Source organism: Alexandromys fortis, unplaced genomic scaffold (genome assembly GCF_014885135.2).
Source record: "Alexandromys fortis isolate MF-2015 unplaced genomic scaffold, M_Fortis_MF-2015_v1.1 scaffold_2_1_26212458, whole genome shotgun sequence".
Lineage (NCBI taxonomy): Eukaryota > Metazoa > Chordata > Mammalia > Rodentia > Cricetidae > Alexandromys > Alexandromys fortis.
In genome coordinates, this window is record NW_026067930.1 from 3,123,333 (window position 1) to 3,136,310 (window position 12,978).

Below are 12,978 nucleotides of genomic sequence, written 5' to 3' on the forward strand. Positions count from 1 at the left end.
GCCAATCAGGCCCTGCCCACAGAAGTGACATTGAGTCCCTACCCCTCAGCCCTGCAGCCTAACAGAAGCCTGAAGGCCTGCCTCCACAACCAGAAGCCAGCGCTGACCTAAGGGAGGCCGTCTGGAAAGACATGAGCTCCTGCACTTCTCTGGGTCTCAGTTTGCCCATATGGGATAGATACAATGAAATCCTGAGAATATAAAGGTGAGTGCGGACTAACCCTGGAACCTTTCATTTCCCAGAGGATCAAAGCCACCACCGTGGCTCTAAGGGCTGCTGAGACTCGGTGTGAAAGTGTGAAAGCTCCCTCCCAGCCCCCATCACACTCTCCGGGTCTCTGCTCTACAGACCTTGACTGTTCAGCTGCCCCTTCCTGGAATGGTTTCCCCTCCCTCTGCCCATCCAAGCAGCCCTGCCCTCATTCCTGTCCTGGGCTTGCTGGATCTGCAACTAGGCACCTGCTTCTTCCTGTAGTCTTTATCACACCCAGTGTGAGCGCTGGGGGCCTTGGACCTCCTGTGCACAGCCCTCCTGGGTCTGCAGTGTAGAAAGACTGCTAAGTGGTTACTCAGGGAAGCATGGTAGTGTGATTGAAATGGATGATAGACACGAGGAGCAGAGGACTAGAGAGAACTCCCTAGCAGAGCAAACAGCCCTCCACAGCCTTAGTCCCAGCGAGGTTCAACCCTTGCCCTGCCCAAAGACCTTCCTCTGCCAGCAGTCTGTGGCTACACCTGCCTGGATGCCCTGAGCCCCAACCTGCCGGGGCAGGACCCACCTTGCAAATCTCTCCTCTCTCAGAGACTGGCCTAGCTGTTCTAAGACAACGCACAGCCTTGGGCCATAAGCCAACCCTGCCCCCCTTCATTCTTCCTGGTCTGAACAGCTGCGGCTCACCCACCCCTCCGTCTAGGGGAGGTGTGGTATTTCTGACCCCCTAGGCTCCTTCTGGCCCCAGCTCCTCTAGACAGCCAGCAGGGGTGGGGAAGGAGACCGCTCCGCCCCCACCCCACCCACCCCTCTGCTTGTGTCCAAAAGCAGCTGGCTGGCCTGACGTCAGGCCCTGGGAAGGCACTGTCCGTTGGTCACAGACCTGGAGTTACAGAGCCCAGGCTCCACGCAGAGGAAGGCACAGCGAGAGCCGGTGAGTTCCCCAGGCATCGCTCCCTCCTGTATCCCCAGGCAGGTAGCACAGCTCAGGGTACCCTCATTATCCAGGCAGGTGACTTAGGGGGAAGAGAGGGGACGGGAAGAGAAGCAGTCCCAGGAAGCAAGCCCACCTCACAGCCCTCGGCCACAGAGGCAATCACCTAGATGGAAAGATTGAGCCCCAGAGGGTCAGGGAGTGGAAACGGCACCCTCCCTGCCACATCAGTGACCCTTGCCCACCTCACCCACTCTGGGTTTCATTCATGAAATTGATCATCCATTTGGTCAGCACTGGGCTTCCCATCTGCTGCTGAGTCCAGAGCCAAAGTTTGGTTTCCTCTCCTGTCAAGGCAGTAATGTGGTCCCTCAGACGAGGTTAGGAAATGAAAAGTGACCCACATTGACTTGATGAGCTCCGGATCCCCAGCCACTAGCACCAGGAGGGGACAAGGCTTGCTGCAGCACCCAGGGGACGACTTCTGTCCTGGATGGAGGCCTTTGCTATAGCCCAGCTCCTTCCTCTTCCCTTTTAGGAGTGGGGAAACTGAGGCCCCTTGCTGGATTTGTCTGCTCAGCCCCACAACACAGCCTCAAAGCTGATGCTTTCCAGCTGGGCTTACCCTGATGTAGCTGCCCTGTGAGAAGGCAGGAGAGCAGGGTCCCGAGGGGGCTGGCTGGCTGGGAACTGGCTGGTGGCCAGAGTGCCTGGCGGGGCAGAGACAGAGCAGCTGGGTAGCCTCAGGCAGGACTGAGACAGAGGCAGTGGCAGGAATGCATAGCCCGCAGGGGTACCTGCCACTGCCCACCTTAATCTGCCCTCCACAGCAGGCCGCCAGGGACTTCCATCCCCCCCAGGGGCTGCCTGGCTGCGTCAGTGCGCAGGTCACCCTGCCAGCACCGTCAGAGTGAAGGAAACCATGCTTTCTCCTGGGAGCCCCCAGGGGACTTCTTCCATCCTACACAAGGTGGTGTGATCTGGGGAGTCTATCAGTAACCCCAGAAGGCCAGGGGGGAAACAGAGGCTCAGAGAGGCCAGGGAGGGTCTCTCTAAATTTTCGTTCTAAATCCCAGGCTGCCCTCTTTATATAGCTTAGGTTGATCTCAAAGTCGCAACAATCCTCCTGCCTCAGTTTCCAGTGCAATGTTAGAAGTATGCACATCAGACCCATTTCCAGCAGGTTTCTGTTTGGAGGGTGGAAAGAGGTGTGTTGATTTGTTTTGTTTGACAGTTCTTGGTTTGGTTGACTGGTTGGTTGGTTGGTTGGTTGGTTGGTTGGTTGGTTGGTTGGTTGATTTTAGTTTTTAAGATAGAATCTCACATAGCTCACGTGAACTCAAAGGCTCACTGTGCTGCTCAGACTGACCTCAAACTCACAGTGATCCCCCTGCTTCTGCCTCTCAAATTCTGGGATTGCAGGTATGTGCTCCCACACCCAACTGCAGGGGGTCTTTCAGAAGCACTCATTTTCATTCTCCACAGCTGTTCTGACATAGGTCACCTAGGCCACACCCTTACTAGTTCCAGTCCAGCCAGATACCACACAAGTAAAAAACAGGGAGGCAGGTGAACATAACTCTGTTGGACCATTGGGCTGCTGCAAAAAGAACAAGCAAAGTTGGGTACTCCAGCAGCACCCCCTGAGGAGGAAGGTGAAGCAAGTCCAAAAAAGTCTGGGTAAGACTCCTTCCATAGATCTAGTCAAAACCAAGGCCACCATGTACCTAGGTTGCTTTGGCTTCTCACAAAGTATTGAGCCACATGAGGGGTTCCTACCTCAGGACTTGGAATGTGTTTGCCCAGCCTCCTCCTTCACTATTCCCTTAGATGGGTCTCCTGGCCCTGATTTCACTCCAGCTGTGAGCTGTATGAGGAAGGACCACCTCAGCCTACATCCCTTAAGCCCCAGTGTTGGAGTTCCACGGGATCCAATGCCTCAAAGTTCCCAGCTGTACCTGCAGCCTGCAGGGTACAATAGGTGGCTGAGCCAGTCCTCCTCTACTCAGCTGGAGGGGAACTGGCACAGGGCAAGCATAGGCGCCTGGCCTGCTGTGCACCCAGCCCGAACAGAGCATATATCCGAGAACTGAAGAGTGCAGAATTTAAACCTAGAACTTCCACCCCTACTGCTGAACCCCAAAATAAACCTCTCCAAGCCCTAGTCTCTTAACAACAAAAACTGGGCCAACAACACCTACTTGGGGTTTCCTTGAGAGGTGGTAGTGAGATCCTTGGAAGTATCCTCATAGGGGTCAAAGATTTATGGGACTATATTGCTCTCTCCCCTGGGAGGGGTGTCCATGGTACCAGGGACTTAAGGGGGCTCAGCAGAGTTGTGTGGGGTAGTAACTGTGAGTCCCAAGGTCACCAGGTACCTCAGGCACAGGGAAGAGAATATGTAAAGACTCTACCAGGCAACCCAGGTGTAAAAAACAGCACGCCTGGGGTGGAGAACAGCAGGTACAGAGACCGCGCGTGCCAGGCTAAAGGTCTAAACTCCGAAGAAGTAAGCAGCTGCCCCATTGGCACTTCCCAGCAGCCCTAGAAAGGCTGAATTGACAAAGTAGGGTATCAGAGACTGGTGAAGTGGTAGTTGTCCAGGCTAGAGGTGAGCAAGAAACTAGGATGGCAGGAACACATTTTTAGGAACACCAGGACCCCCAAGTGTTGCCAGTGATCCCCCAAAACATGTGGCATTCCCATTAAGGTCAAGGACTCAGCTAAATGTTCCCAGATAATGACTTTGTGGAAGTAGCAAGATACAACCCGGGTCCTATTCTCAACAGTGCTCAGTCTGCTCCCAGAAAGGCTGGATTAGGGGTCCGAATGTCCAAACAGTGTTTCAGGGAGCTGCCAGGTGACCCAGGGCAAGTCTGGTCCTTACGCAGGACTGAATGAGGAGGAACCAAAGGGCAACTCAGAACAACCAAACACAACTGATGCTGGATCTAAAGAGGATGCTACCAGGCCCAACAGAGTAGTTCACACATGTAATCTCAACACTTGAATAGCTAAGGCAGGAGGATTGCTGTGAGTTCAAGGCTAGCCTGTACTTACATGGTAGGTTCCAGTTTAACCTGGACTAGTGTATGACTGTCTCAAAAATCATGATTTAAAAATAAGCAGGCAGGTGCTTCTTCAACCCTGGCTCTCTTGTCCTTAGAAGGCCATGTGTGTCTTTATTAGGGTTACAGGCTGAGCCCTCACAGATTTAAACATATACCTGTGATCTTGGAGCCCCAAGAACCACCCAGTTGCTGAAACTAGCCCTCCTGCTCCCTGCGTGGCTTTCAGTCCTACCCAACACAGCTCAGACCTTCAGGTCACAGTTTCCATGCTGTGTGACCCTGGGCAGATGGCTTGTCTCTCCTGTAAAAGCTGCTACTGCCTTGTGATTATGGAGTGATCATACTCATTCCCAGCTGGTGCCAAGAGCACCTCAACGCCTGCCCCTCCCAAGCCTGGCACAGAAAGTCAGGTGGAGCAGGATCCAGAGTCACCCTTGAGCTTCCTGGTCTTCTGTGGAACCAGGCAGGGCAGCCAGCCTGCAGAGGAGCAGCTGTTGGGCCACATACAAACATCAGGGTGGTTTTGGGCAGAGCCTAAGAAAAAGCCAAGATAAGCTACTTACCACTCACAGGTTGAGGAGAGAAACAGTCAGTCTCTGGTGCCCAATATGGAATCCTAGGCTAGAGCATTCCGTGGCTCTGTGCTCAGAAACTGTAAAGGACAGAGGTGGCCACCCCTATCAGTGTTCTGGGCATAGTATATCAACATGGCCTCGAGGGAGGGAACGGAGTCAAGTGACTTGAGGAGAGGTTCACTCTGTCCCTGGAAGCTTCCTAAAAGCGCTGAGAAATCCTGGGAAGGCTGGCGTGGCCACTCAGGATCCTTCAGCATGCTCACAGTAACTGTGCAGTTCTCTTGTGCACGCCGTGGTCATTTTCCCCTGAGCCATGCAACACCTCCAGGTCTCTCCACTGGACCGCCTTCATTTATCTAGGTCCCCAGAGTCTTGGCTCTACAAGGTGGAGTGACTCGCGAGAGCATGGTGGAGGCAGAGCACGTTTAAAGTACACAGTTCCATGGAGTGTGGTGGTGGAACGGGATGGGGACAAACCCAGCAAGCTGGGTGGCAGCAAGGGGCTTCCTAGCAGAGGTGGCAGCCTTGCTCAGCTGGTGGATAGGGAGGGTACAACTGTGGGCAGAACTAATAACAGGGCCCCCAGCTCCACCCTTAGTGCAGCCCTGAGGGGTCTGCAAAAGTGAGCAGTGGACAAGGCAATGAGTGCCAGAGCAAGAAGCCAACCTTACTTCTCCTGCAGGCTTTAGCGGGATGGTGGGTTTGTGCTGACCACTTACAACCCATAGTCCCTAAAGGCTCAGACTGCTGGGAAGGTACGGGATGCAGTTTTATAGGGGTAGCTAAGTTACCGAGGGAGGAACAGAAGGCCAAGTCAAGGCAGGGATCACGCCTGCTGGAGAGAGTGTTTCCCTCTAGCAGGCAAGAGCCCTGGCATCAGAGCGACACCCCAGGTCTTTCCAAAACCCAGCCTCAGGCCCCTGGGGGAAAGGGACTGCATAGCCCCTCTGAAGCTTGTTTGCATGTGACCTGGGGACCTGGCCCACCACAACCTGCCCCCCGGCAAAGCCTCACCTGGCCTATAACATGGGAGTTCTGGCTCTCGTCACCTGGAGGGGAGAAGAGAAGTTAGCAGAGACAAGCAGCCTCCACCACATGCACTCACTCTTTGGTGAGGCCCAGAGAAGGCTCTTCTGCCCCAAAGCAGCACAGGCCACCATGGAGGTAAAGAAGCATAGTGGCCCCAATAGAAGCCTTCTCCTTCCTTGGGGAAGATGTGACTGTTAGACAAGTCTCTGTGACCTGCTGGCTTACAGCTTCCCTCTTCCTCAAAGGCTAGGTCTGTCTGTGTGTCCCCTTCCAGACTTCCCCAGGACACATACCCACCAAAGGCCTCTCTATCAGGATTGGTGGGGGGGGGGGGGGTCTTGTGAGTGAGCACTTAATGATACAGTGAGGACTTCACTGTGAGGAGAAGCTGGAACTAGGGGAGTACCGAAGGGAGTATCGGGGTGGACATCATAATGGGTACAGAAGCAGCTGTAGGTAGGAGGAGCATGCCAGTGTGAGGCCCCAGCTGTGGACAGAACCAGAACTCCACAAACAAACAAGACCAGGTCTTAGAGAGGGACACAATCAATGTGTAACTGGGATCAGGGACCAGTACGTAACTCTGTCCTGGACCAGAGTTTGGAATGACCTGGATCAAGACTCAGAATAAGACAGAATCAAGACTTGGGTTCCTTGAGTGGAGAATGAGGACATGGTGGGGATCAGGGTTCCTTCTGTGGCTCTGACTACAACAGAGATGTGTGTCTATTGGGGAGGCACCATACATGCAGGGTCAGGGTTCAAGATGTAACTAGGGCAGGGTGTGACAGAGGTTGGCCTTATTGCGTTTAGGGGCTTGGGAATCGATGAATGCCAAGTCCAAAAGCGACTTGGGACAAATGGATACGTTTGGTATCTATTAGTATACCAAAGTGCATGCTGGCTCCCAGGCTGTCTTAACATCACAAGTACCTGTTACAGGGTCTATGCTGGCATCCTGTCTCTTCTCAACTCTTCTTACCCAACACCTACCCTAAACTTCCACAGCTCATGGGCTTCCCTCTCCTAGCTTCTCATTCCCTTATAACCCTGCAATTTCAACTACTTCTTTTGTCTTCCTCTCTTGGCCCCCTCTCTCTCGGTCTCCTTTGCCTGTGCTCTCTTTGTCTTCATCTCTCACTCTCCCGCACTCTCCTTCCACGGTCCAGTCCAGTCTGCTGGACATGGACGGTTTACTACTTTCTCTGTCTGCTCTGCACTTTTCCAGATGCCTCTGGCTGTAATCTCCCTCATATCTACAATAAGAACCTTGCCCTCAACCATACCACGGAGCGGTCTTACCCTCAGTTTATACATCTGGTGCCGAAACCCTTCATTTATGCAGTATGTAATTAGGATCGGGGCTCATTGTATCTCTGGGATCATGTCTCAGCGTGTAATCAGGATGCAGGCTCAGAGAGGGATCAGAGCTCTTAAAACAAAACAAACAAACAAAAACCAGTGTCTCTTTATGTAGCTCTGGCTGTCATGGAGCTCTATAGACCAGGTCAGCCTCCATCTCATAGTGATCCTCCTGCCTTTAGCCCCTGTGTGCTGGAATAAAGGTGTGAACCACCACACCCAGTAGAGCTCAATGTTTGACTAAGGTTGGGCTCGGGGTGTTACAATGAACGGGGAGGCTTCTTATGTTACGGAGATCAGGGCTCAGTGTCCGACAAGAATCGGGACTCAGTGCGGGAGCAGGTTCCAGTCTCAGAGTGTGACAGGAACTAAGGCTCGTTGACTTACTGAGTCAGTGAGCAAGTAACTTCTGTGACACGAACATCAAGGCGCAGCTCTATCCAAAGTGAGGGCTAGTGTTCTTGGAGGGGAGCATCAGGTGTTTGCCTCCATCTACACTCCCTCTTCTAGACTCGAACATTCTGAACACAGCTCCCGACTCTCTCAAGGCTCAGGATACCTCAGAGTCCCACTGCGCTATTGTGTCCCCAGTACCTCAAGAGCGTTTCTTGTCACCACAGATGGCTCTGGGGAATTTCTGGGGACGCAGGACCCTGATGGCTGGCGTCACCCTGGGACTGATTCCCAGAGGAAACGCTGCAATGTTTATTACAAGCCTTTGATTGTGTCATTCACCCAAGGCCAGAGCAGACAGAGCCTGGGGAGAATCCACATAGAAGAATCTGCCTTGTTAACTCTGGGGTCTTTTCTTCTAACATATTCTTCCCCATGTCCTTGATCCTAAGGCACAACCCATAGTCCCCAGGTGCCAGGTCCTGACCCCATACCCCCTTGTGTCCGCTGAATATCTTTCCTGCCTCTTCCCTGCCCTGGTGTCTTGGAACCATAGGGTGACAGGAAGGCCATACAGTTTACTCAACAAACACTTCTACCTAGAGGGCCCAAGATAAGGACCCTGTGTCTTGGGCAGCACAGAGGCTCCTCCTAGAAACCTCGATGTAGTTAGTAGATGTCCAGGGTACGGGTCTCTGGGACAGAAGGTACACTGGATGACCTTAGCAGAGACTGAACTCTCTGAGCACACAGCTAGAGGAGGCCACCAGCCCTGCCAAAACCCCACCCTTCAAAGTTAAGGCTGCATCAACTCTGCTAGGATAGACATTGGATCCCCAACTCCCATCTACTGGGAGATGAGACTCTGGCTAATTCTAGGTTGGGGTGGCCAGAGGGAACCTGCTGCCCGAGGCTATATGTCCAGGTCCTGAAAGTGGACAGTGTCTGAGCTGTTTACAGCAGTCAGCTAACAAGGGGGACGCAGGGAGCCAGCCTATGGGTGGGAAGGGTTTTCTTGTGCCCTGCAGGGGGGTGGAGCAGTGGGCATCAGCAATGCTTCATGTGCCGCCCTCCTCCCTGCCTCTTCCCAGAGGCTCCTTTCTCCTGAAAAACCCCAAAAATGTCCATATTTGGAGGGTCAGCCTGCTGAGGCAGGGGGAGCGGTGCTGGGATCCTGTTAACCCTTCCTCTTTAAATAAAGGGATAAATCAGAGCAGAGTTAAACACTATGGCAGAAACATAAACAGCGGGTAGCTCCAGCCCAGCCCCCTGCCCGCCCCACGCCACCCTACACGGAGTTCAGTGTTTATTTGACTCACACCGGAGGCCCGGCAGCTAGGCAGCTTCTGCTGGGACCTGCCTCCTGGCTCCAGCTCTCAGCACCCATATAGCCTACTGAGCACCCATTCTCCAGGGAGGGTCCAGAGTGGTGATCTGGAACTGGCCGGAGAAGAAGTAAGAATAGACCAAGGCCCAGGGGCTGGGGCCTTGACCATGGGTGTGGGGCAGGGGCAGGGCAAGCAGCTTCTAGTCCCCCACGTGGGCCAGCTAGTCTTTGTCCCAGCAGAACTGGTTCATCATCCACCAGCTATGTCTGCAATGCTCCCAGAGGCAATGGGATTCCAGTGGCATAGAGCAGCATAGAAAGCGCAGTAGCTAAAGGACTTGCCTAAGGAGACACAGTTAGGACACGTTAAAAGCTGCCCTGAACTCACATAGCAGCCCTGTGTGTTCTTTGCTCTGGAGTCTCATGGCATCTGAGGACAGTCCCCCATGCAAATGTTGGTCTGTCCGTCCAGGATGGTCTCAGGAACCTCAACATCTTGCTCCATGCACTATGGATAGGGTCTGGGTGGAACGGAGAGAGCTGGGTCAAACAAAAGCATGGTTTGGGGAATGCTAGATACCTGGGATGACTCATCTGCTTGCTTCCAGGCTGGGGGCCCACTGACCACTGCCATGCCCTCTGCATCCCCCACGAGGCCCTGGGATGCTGTGCCCCCCAATACCACTGCAGCAGCATGGACCAATGGAAGTGTGCCCCTTTTCCACCTGTTTGCCCAGCTGGATGAGGAGCTGCACCAAGACTTCCCCAACCTGTGGCTGGCACTAATGGTCGTGCATGGCACCATCTTCTTGGCTGGGCTAGTGCTCAATGGACTAGCATTATATGTCTTCTGCTGCCGCACGCGAACCAAGACACCTTCAGTGATCTATACCATCAACCTGGTGGTGACTGACCTGCTGGTGGGCCTGTCGCTACCCACACGCTTTGCTGTCTTCTACAGTGCCCGTGGCTGCCTACGCTGCGCTTTCCCTCATGTCCTGGGCTACTTCCTCAACATGCATTGCTCCATCCTCTTCCTCACCTGCATCTGTGTGGACCGCTACCTGGCCATTGTACAACCTGAGGGTTCCCGTCGCTGGCGCCAACCAGCCTGCGCCAAGGCTGTGTGCATCTTCGTGTGGCTGGCAGCCGGCATCGTGACCCTGTCTGTACTGGGCGTGAAGACTGGTGGACGATCGTGTTGTCGTGTCTTTGCTCTGACTGTTCTGGAGTTCCTGCTGCCGCTGCTGGTCATCAGCATGTTCACAGGCCGCATCATGTGTGCACTATCGCGACCCAGCCTGCTACGCCAGGGCCGCCAACGCCGCATGCGGGCCATGCAACTGCTGCTCACAGTGCTCGTCATCTTCCTGGTCTGCTTCACACCCTTCCACGCCCGCCAGGTGGCCGTGGCAATATGGCCCAATGTGCCACGCCACACGAGCCTCGTGGCTTACCACGTGGCTGTGACCCTCAGCAGCCTCAACAGCTGCATGGACCCCATTGTCTACTGCTTCATCACCAGTGGCTTCCAGGCCACTGTCCGAGGCCTCTTCCACCAGCATGGAGAAGAATTCAAGCCCAGCAGTATGGGTGCAGTCAGCATGCACAAGAGCACCAAGGCTTCGGGCCCCCATCAAATCCTCAGCACCGGCTCTCACACCCTCACCCAACCTCTGACCAATGGGCCTGAGCCGTAGGCAGCAAGTGCTCTGTCTAGGGACAAAGGTCAAGGCTCTGAGAGGTTACCAGTCAGTCACAACCTGGACCTGGCCAACAAGTTGACTTCCTATTGATCCATTGGATATGGCTGCCCAGTGTGTTGTATTGACAAACTGAGTCCACCGTGCTGTGATTGATTAGCAATGTCTGCCAAGGACTCCAGCTAGGGTGTACCGGTGTGAATGTCGGATGCTTGCCTTCCCTGTGGCTGTTCAGTGGTGTCCAGTGAACACTCAAAAAGGTAGCCAGGAGCTGCTTCTCACCTCCCTTATTTCTTCTCCTGAAGAAGCTCCTCCAGAGAAAGCATAAAGATTAATATTCTGAGGACACCACCAGAAAAGCCTCCACCACAGGCAGATCGAGAAACAAGAACAAGACTGTTATCTACAGGGAGTGGAGAGAACCCCTCGAGTGGCCCTGGGCTTCTGAACCATACCACAGGCCAGCAGAGCAATACAAAGTGCCCGCTGCCCGCTACGTGCCAGGACTTAGGTATCTGGCTGACACTTGGACCACTGCAACCCCAAAAGAAGAAGCTAGTTTTAGTTCCAGCCTTTCCTGTCTTTCATGCAAAGAGGGGAAGTGACACAGATGCTACCACTGGACAATGGTAGGGTCAAAGCTAAGGCCAGTCTCACAGCCTCCAGCATCCCAGCTCCTGCTTCCACGGCTACCTTCCAGACTCCTGAAGACCCTGCCCAGGATTGGTCCTGAGTCCATTGCCTGCTCCCCCAGACTCTGCAAGGCCCCACCCCAGTCTGATGGATGAAGATGCTAAGAATAAAGATATAAAGCAACTCAAACTCAGGGCCACCAAGCCAAGGCCTCTGTGTCTCCTAGGCTCACCCTTCTGGGGACCAGAGCTCCCTTGGAGATGATCCTCTGACCACCATCTCCAAGCTGGTCTCCAAGGGGGTCTCATATTTGCCTCTCTCAAGTTCTAGGCTCCTGGTGTTTGGGGGCAGGGTCTGTGGTGGAGGAGCATGCTCTGCATCACAGTCCGTGAAGCAGGTGAGGTGGGATCCGGGCCCAGATTGTGCACCAGTCTAGTGAGAAGTCTCCTATGTCCCAGGGACCTGGGACTTGAGTGGCTGAAAACGGGAGGCAATTGGAGCATGGTTGGGGTACATAGAGTTTCTAACTGTCTCCAGATAGGGTACCTATACCCAAGCTCAAGAGGACTGTGTGAGAATAAGAAAGCCAGTCAGGGACTCACTTTCCAGCCAGGAGACTGGGCTTGGGATATAACTAAATTGCTAGCTCAGCATGCATGGTACACTGGACTCTACTCCCAACAGAACACCACAAAAAATGGACAGGGTTTGAAATGAAGGCATTATGGCGGTCATGGGGAGAGGAGAGCACTTGGATAATCAGAGGCCAGTCTTGTTCCCACTAATCCCAAATAGGTTTCCAGGACATCATGAGACCACTGGGGTGGGGTGACACTGGAATTCATTTTCTGGCCAAGATGAGATGACCTAAAGTCCAGACGTCAAAGACATAACAAGAAAGACAGCGGGGCATGGTCCTGCTTGGGTCTACTTCCTGTCTGTATACCTGAGAAGCAGGGGGCAAAATCATGGCACTCTTTTTCCTTCTGAAACAGGGTTTCTCTACGTACCCCTAGCTGTTCTGGAACTCGCTCTGTAGACCAGGCTGGCCTTGAACTCAGAGATCTGCCTGCCCCTGCCTCCTGAGTGCTGGGATTAAAGGCGTGCTTCACTGTTTTACTCTCCTAACCACCATGTCCCTGACCCTCCCTAGAGTCATCTGTTGTGCCTCCTACTGAGGCCCCCTCCAAACACTAAATCATACAGGGCCAGAGACTCCAGACTCCATCCGAAGGGATCTTTCAGGTTCCTATAGGCTACTCACATCTCTCCCTCTTCCCCCTGCCACAGCCCCAAGTCTGTCTCTATAACCTGACTCCCTTCTGTGCTGAGAGCCACAGAGGCAGGGACTGCCAGCAGCAGAAAGCAGGGCCGAGACAGGGCAAGAGTCAGTATAAATAAGAGTCCAAGTCAGTGGTGGACAGGAAGCTACACCAGCCCCTTTAGCGTCACATGAACAATCCCCCCAACCTTTTCTAGCACAGGCCCCAGTCTCTCGCCCCCAACTCCACTGATCCATACCACACCAGACTGTCAGTTACCTTTGCCCTTTTTCATCCCTATCAAAACCTCCCCAATCCTGGCTCCCTGTCGTTGTCATTCCAATTCACACTACGGAGTGAATGAGTAGGCTTGGGGGTAAAGAGGAGGCAATTATTCTGGGACAGTCCTTTCTAGAAGACAGGGGTCTCAAAAGTGGATGAAGAGCCATGCCCAAGTCTAAAATAACACCGTCAACCT

The 12,978-nt window shown here is 53.7% G+C and overlaps 1 protein-coding gene across 1 annotated transcript; it reads left to right on the plus strand.

The window, feature by feature from the left end:
- Positions 1 to 1,083: 1,083 nt before the first annotated feature.
- Gpr20 (G protein-coupled receptor 20) lies at positions 1,084 to 11,375 on the plus strand. The gene is made up of 2 exons (XM_050145237.1): positions 1,084 to 1,145; positions 9,511 to 11,375. The coding sequence occupies exon 2, from the start codon at positions 9,535 to 9,537 to the stop codon at positions 10,600 to 10,602; it is 1,068 nt and encodes a 355-aa protein (XP_050001194.1). The 5' UTR covers positions 1,084 to 1,145; positions 9,511 to 9,534; the 3' UTR covers positions 10,603 to 11,375.
- Positions 11,376 to 12,978: the final 1,603 nt, after the last annotated feature.

Coding starts and splice junctions, on each gene's coding strand:
- Gpr20 (XM_050145237.1), top strand. CDS start 9,535: ATGCCCTCTGCATCCCCCACGAGGCCCTGGGATGCTGTGCCCCCCAAT.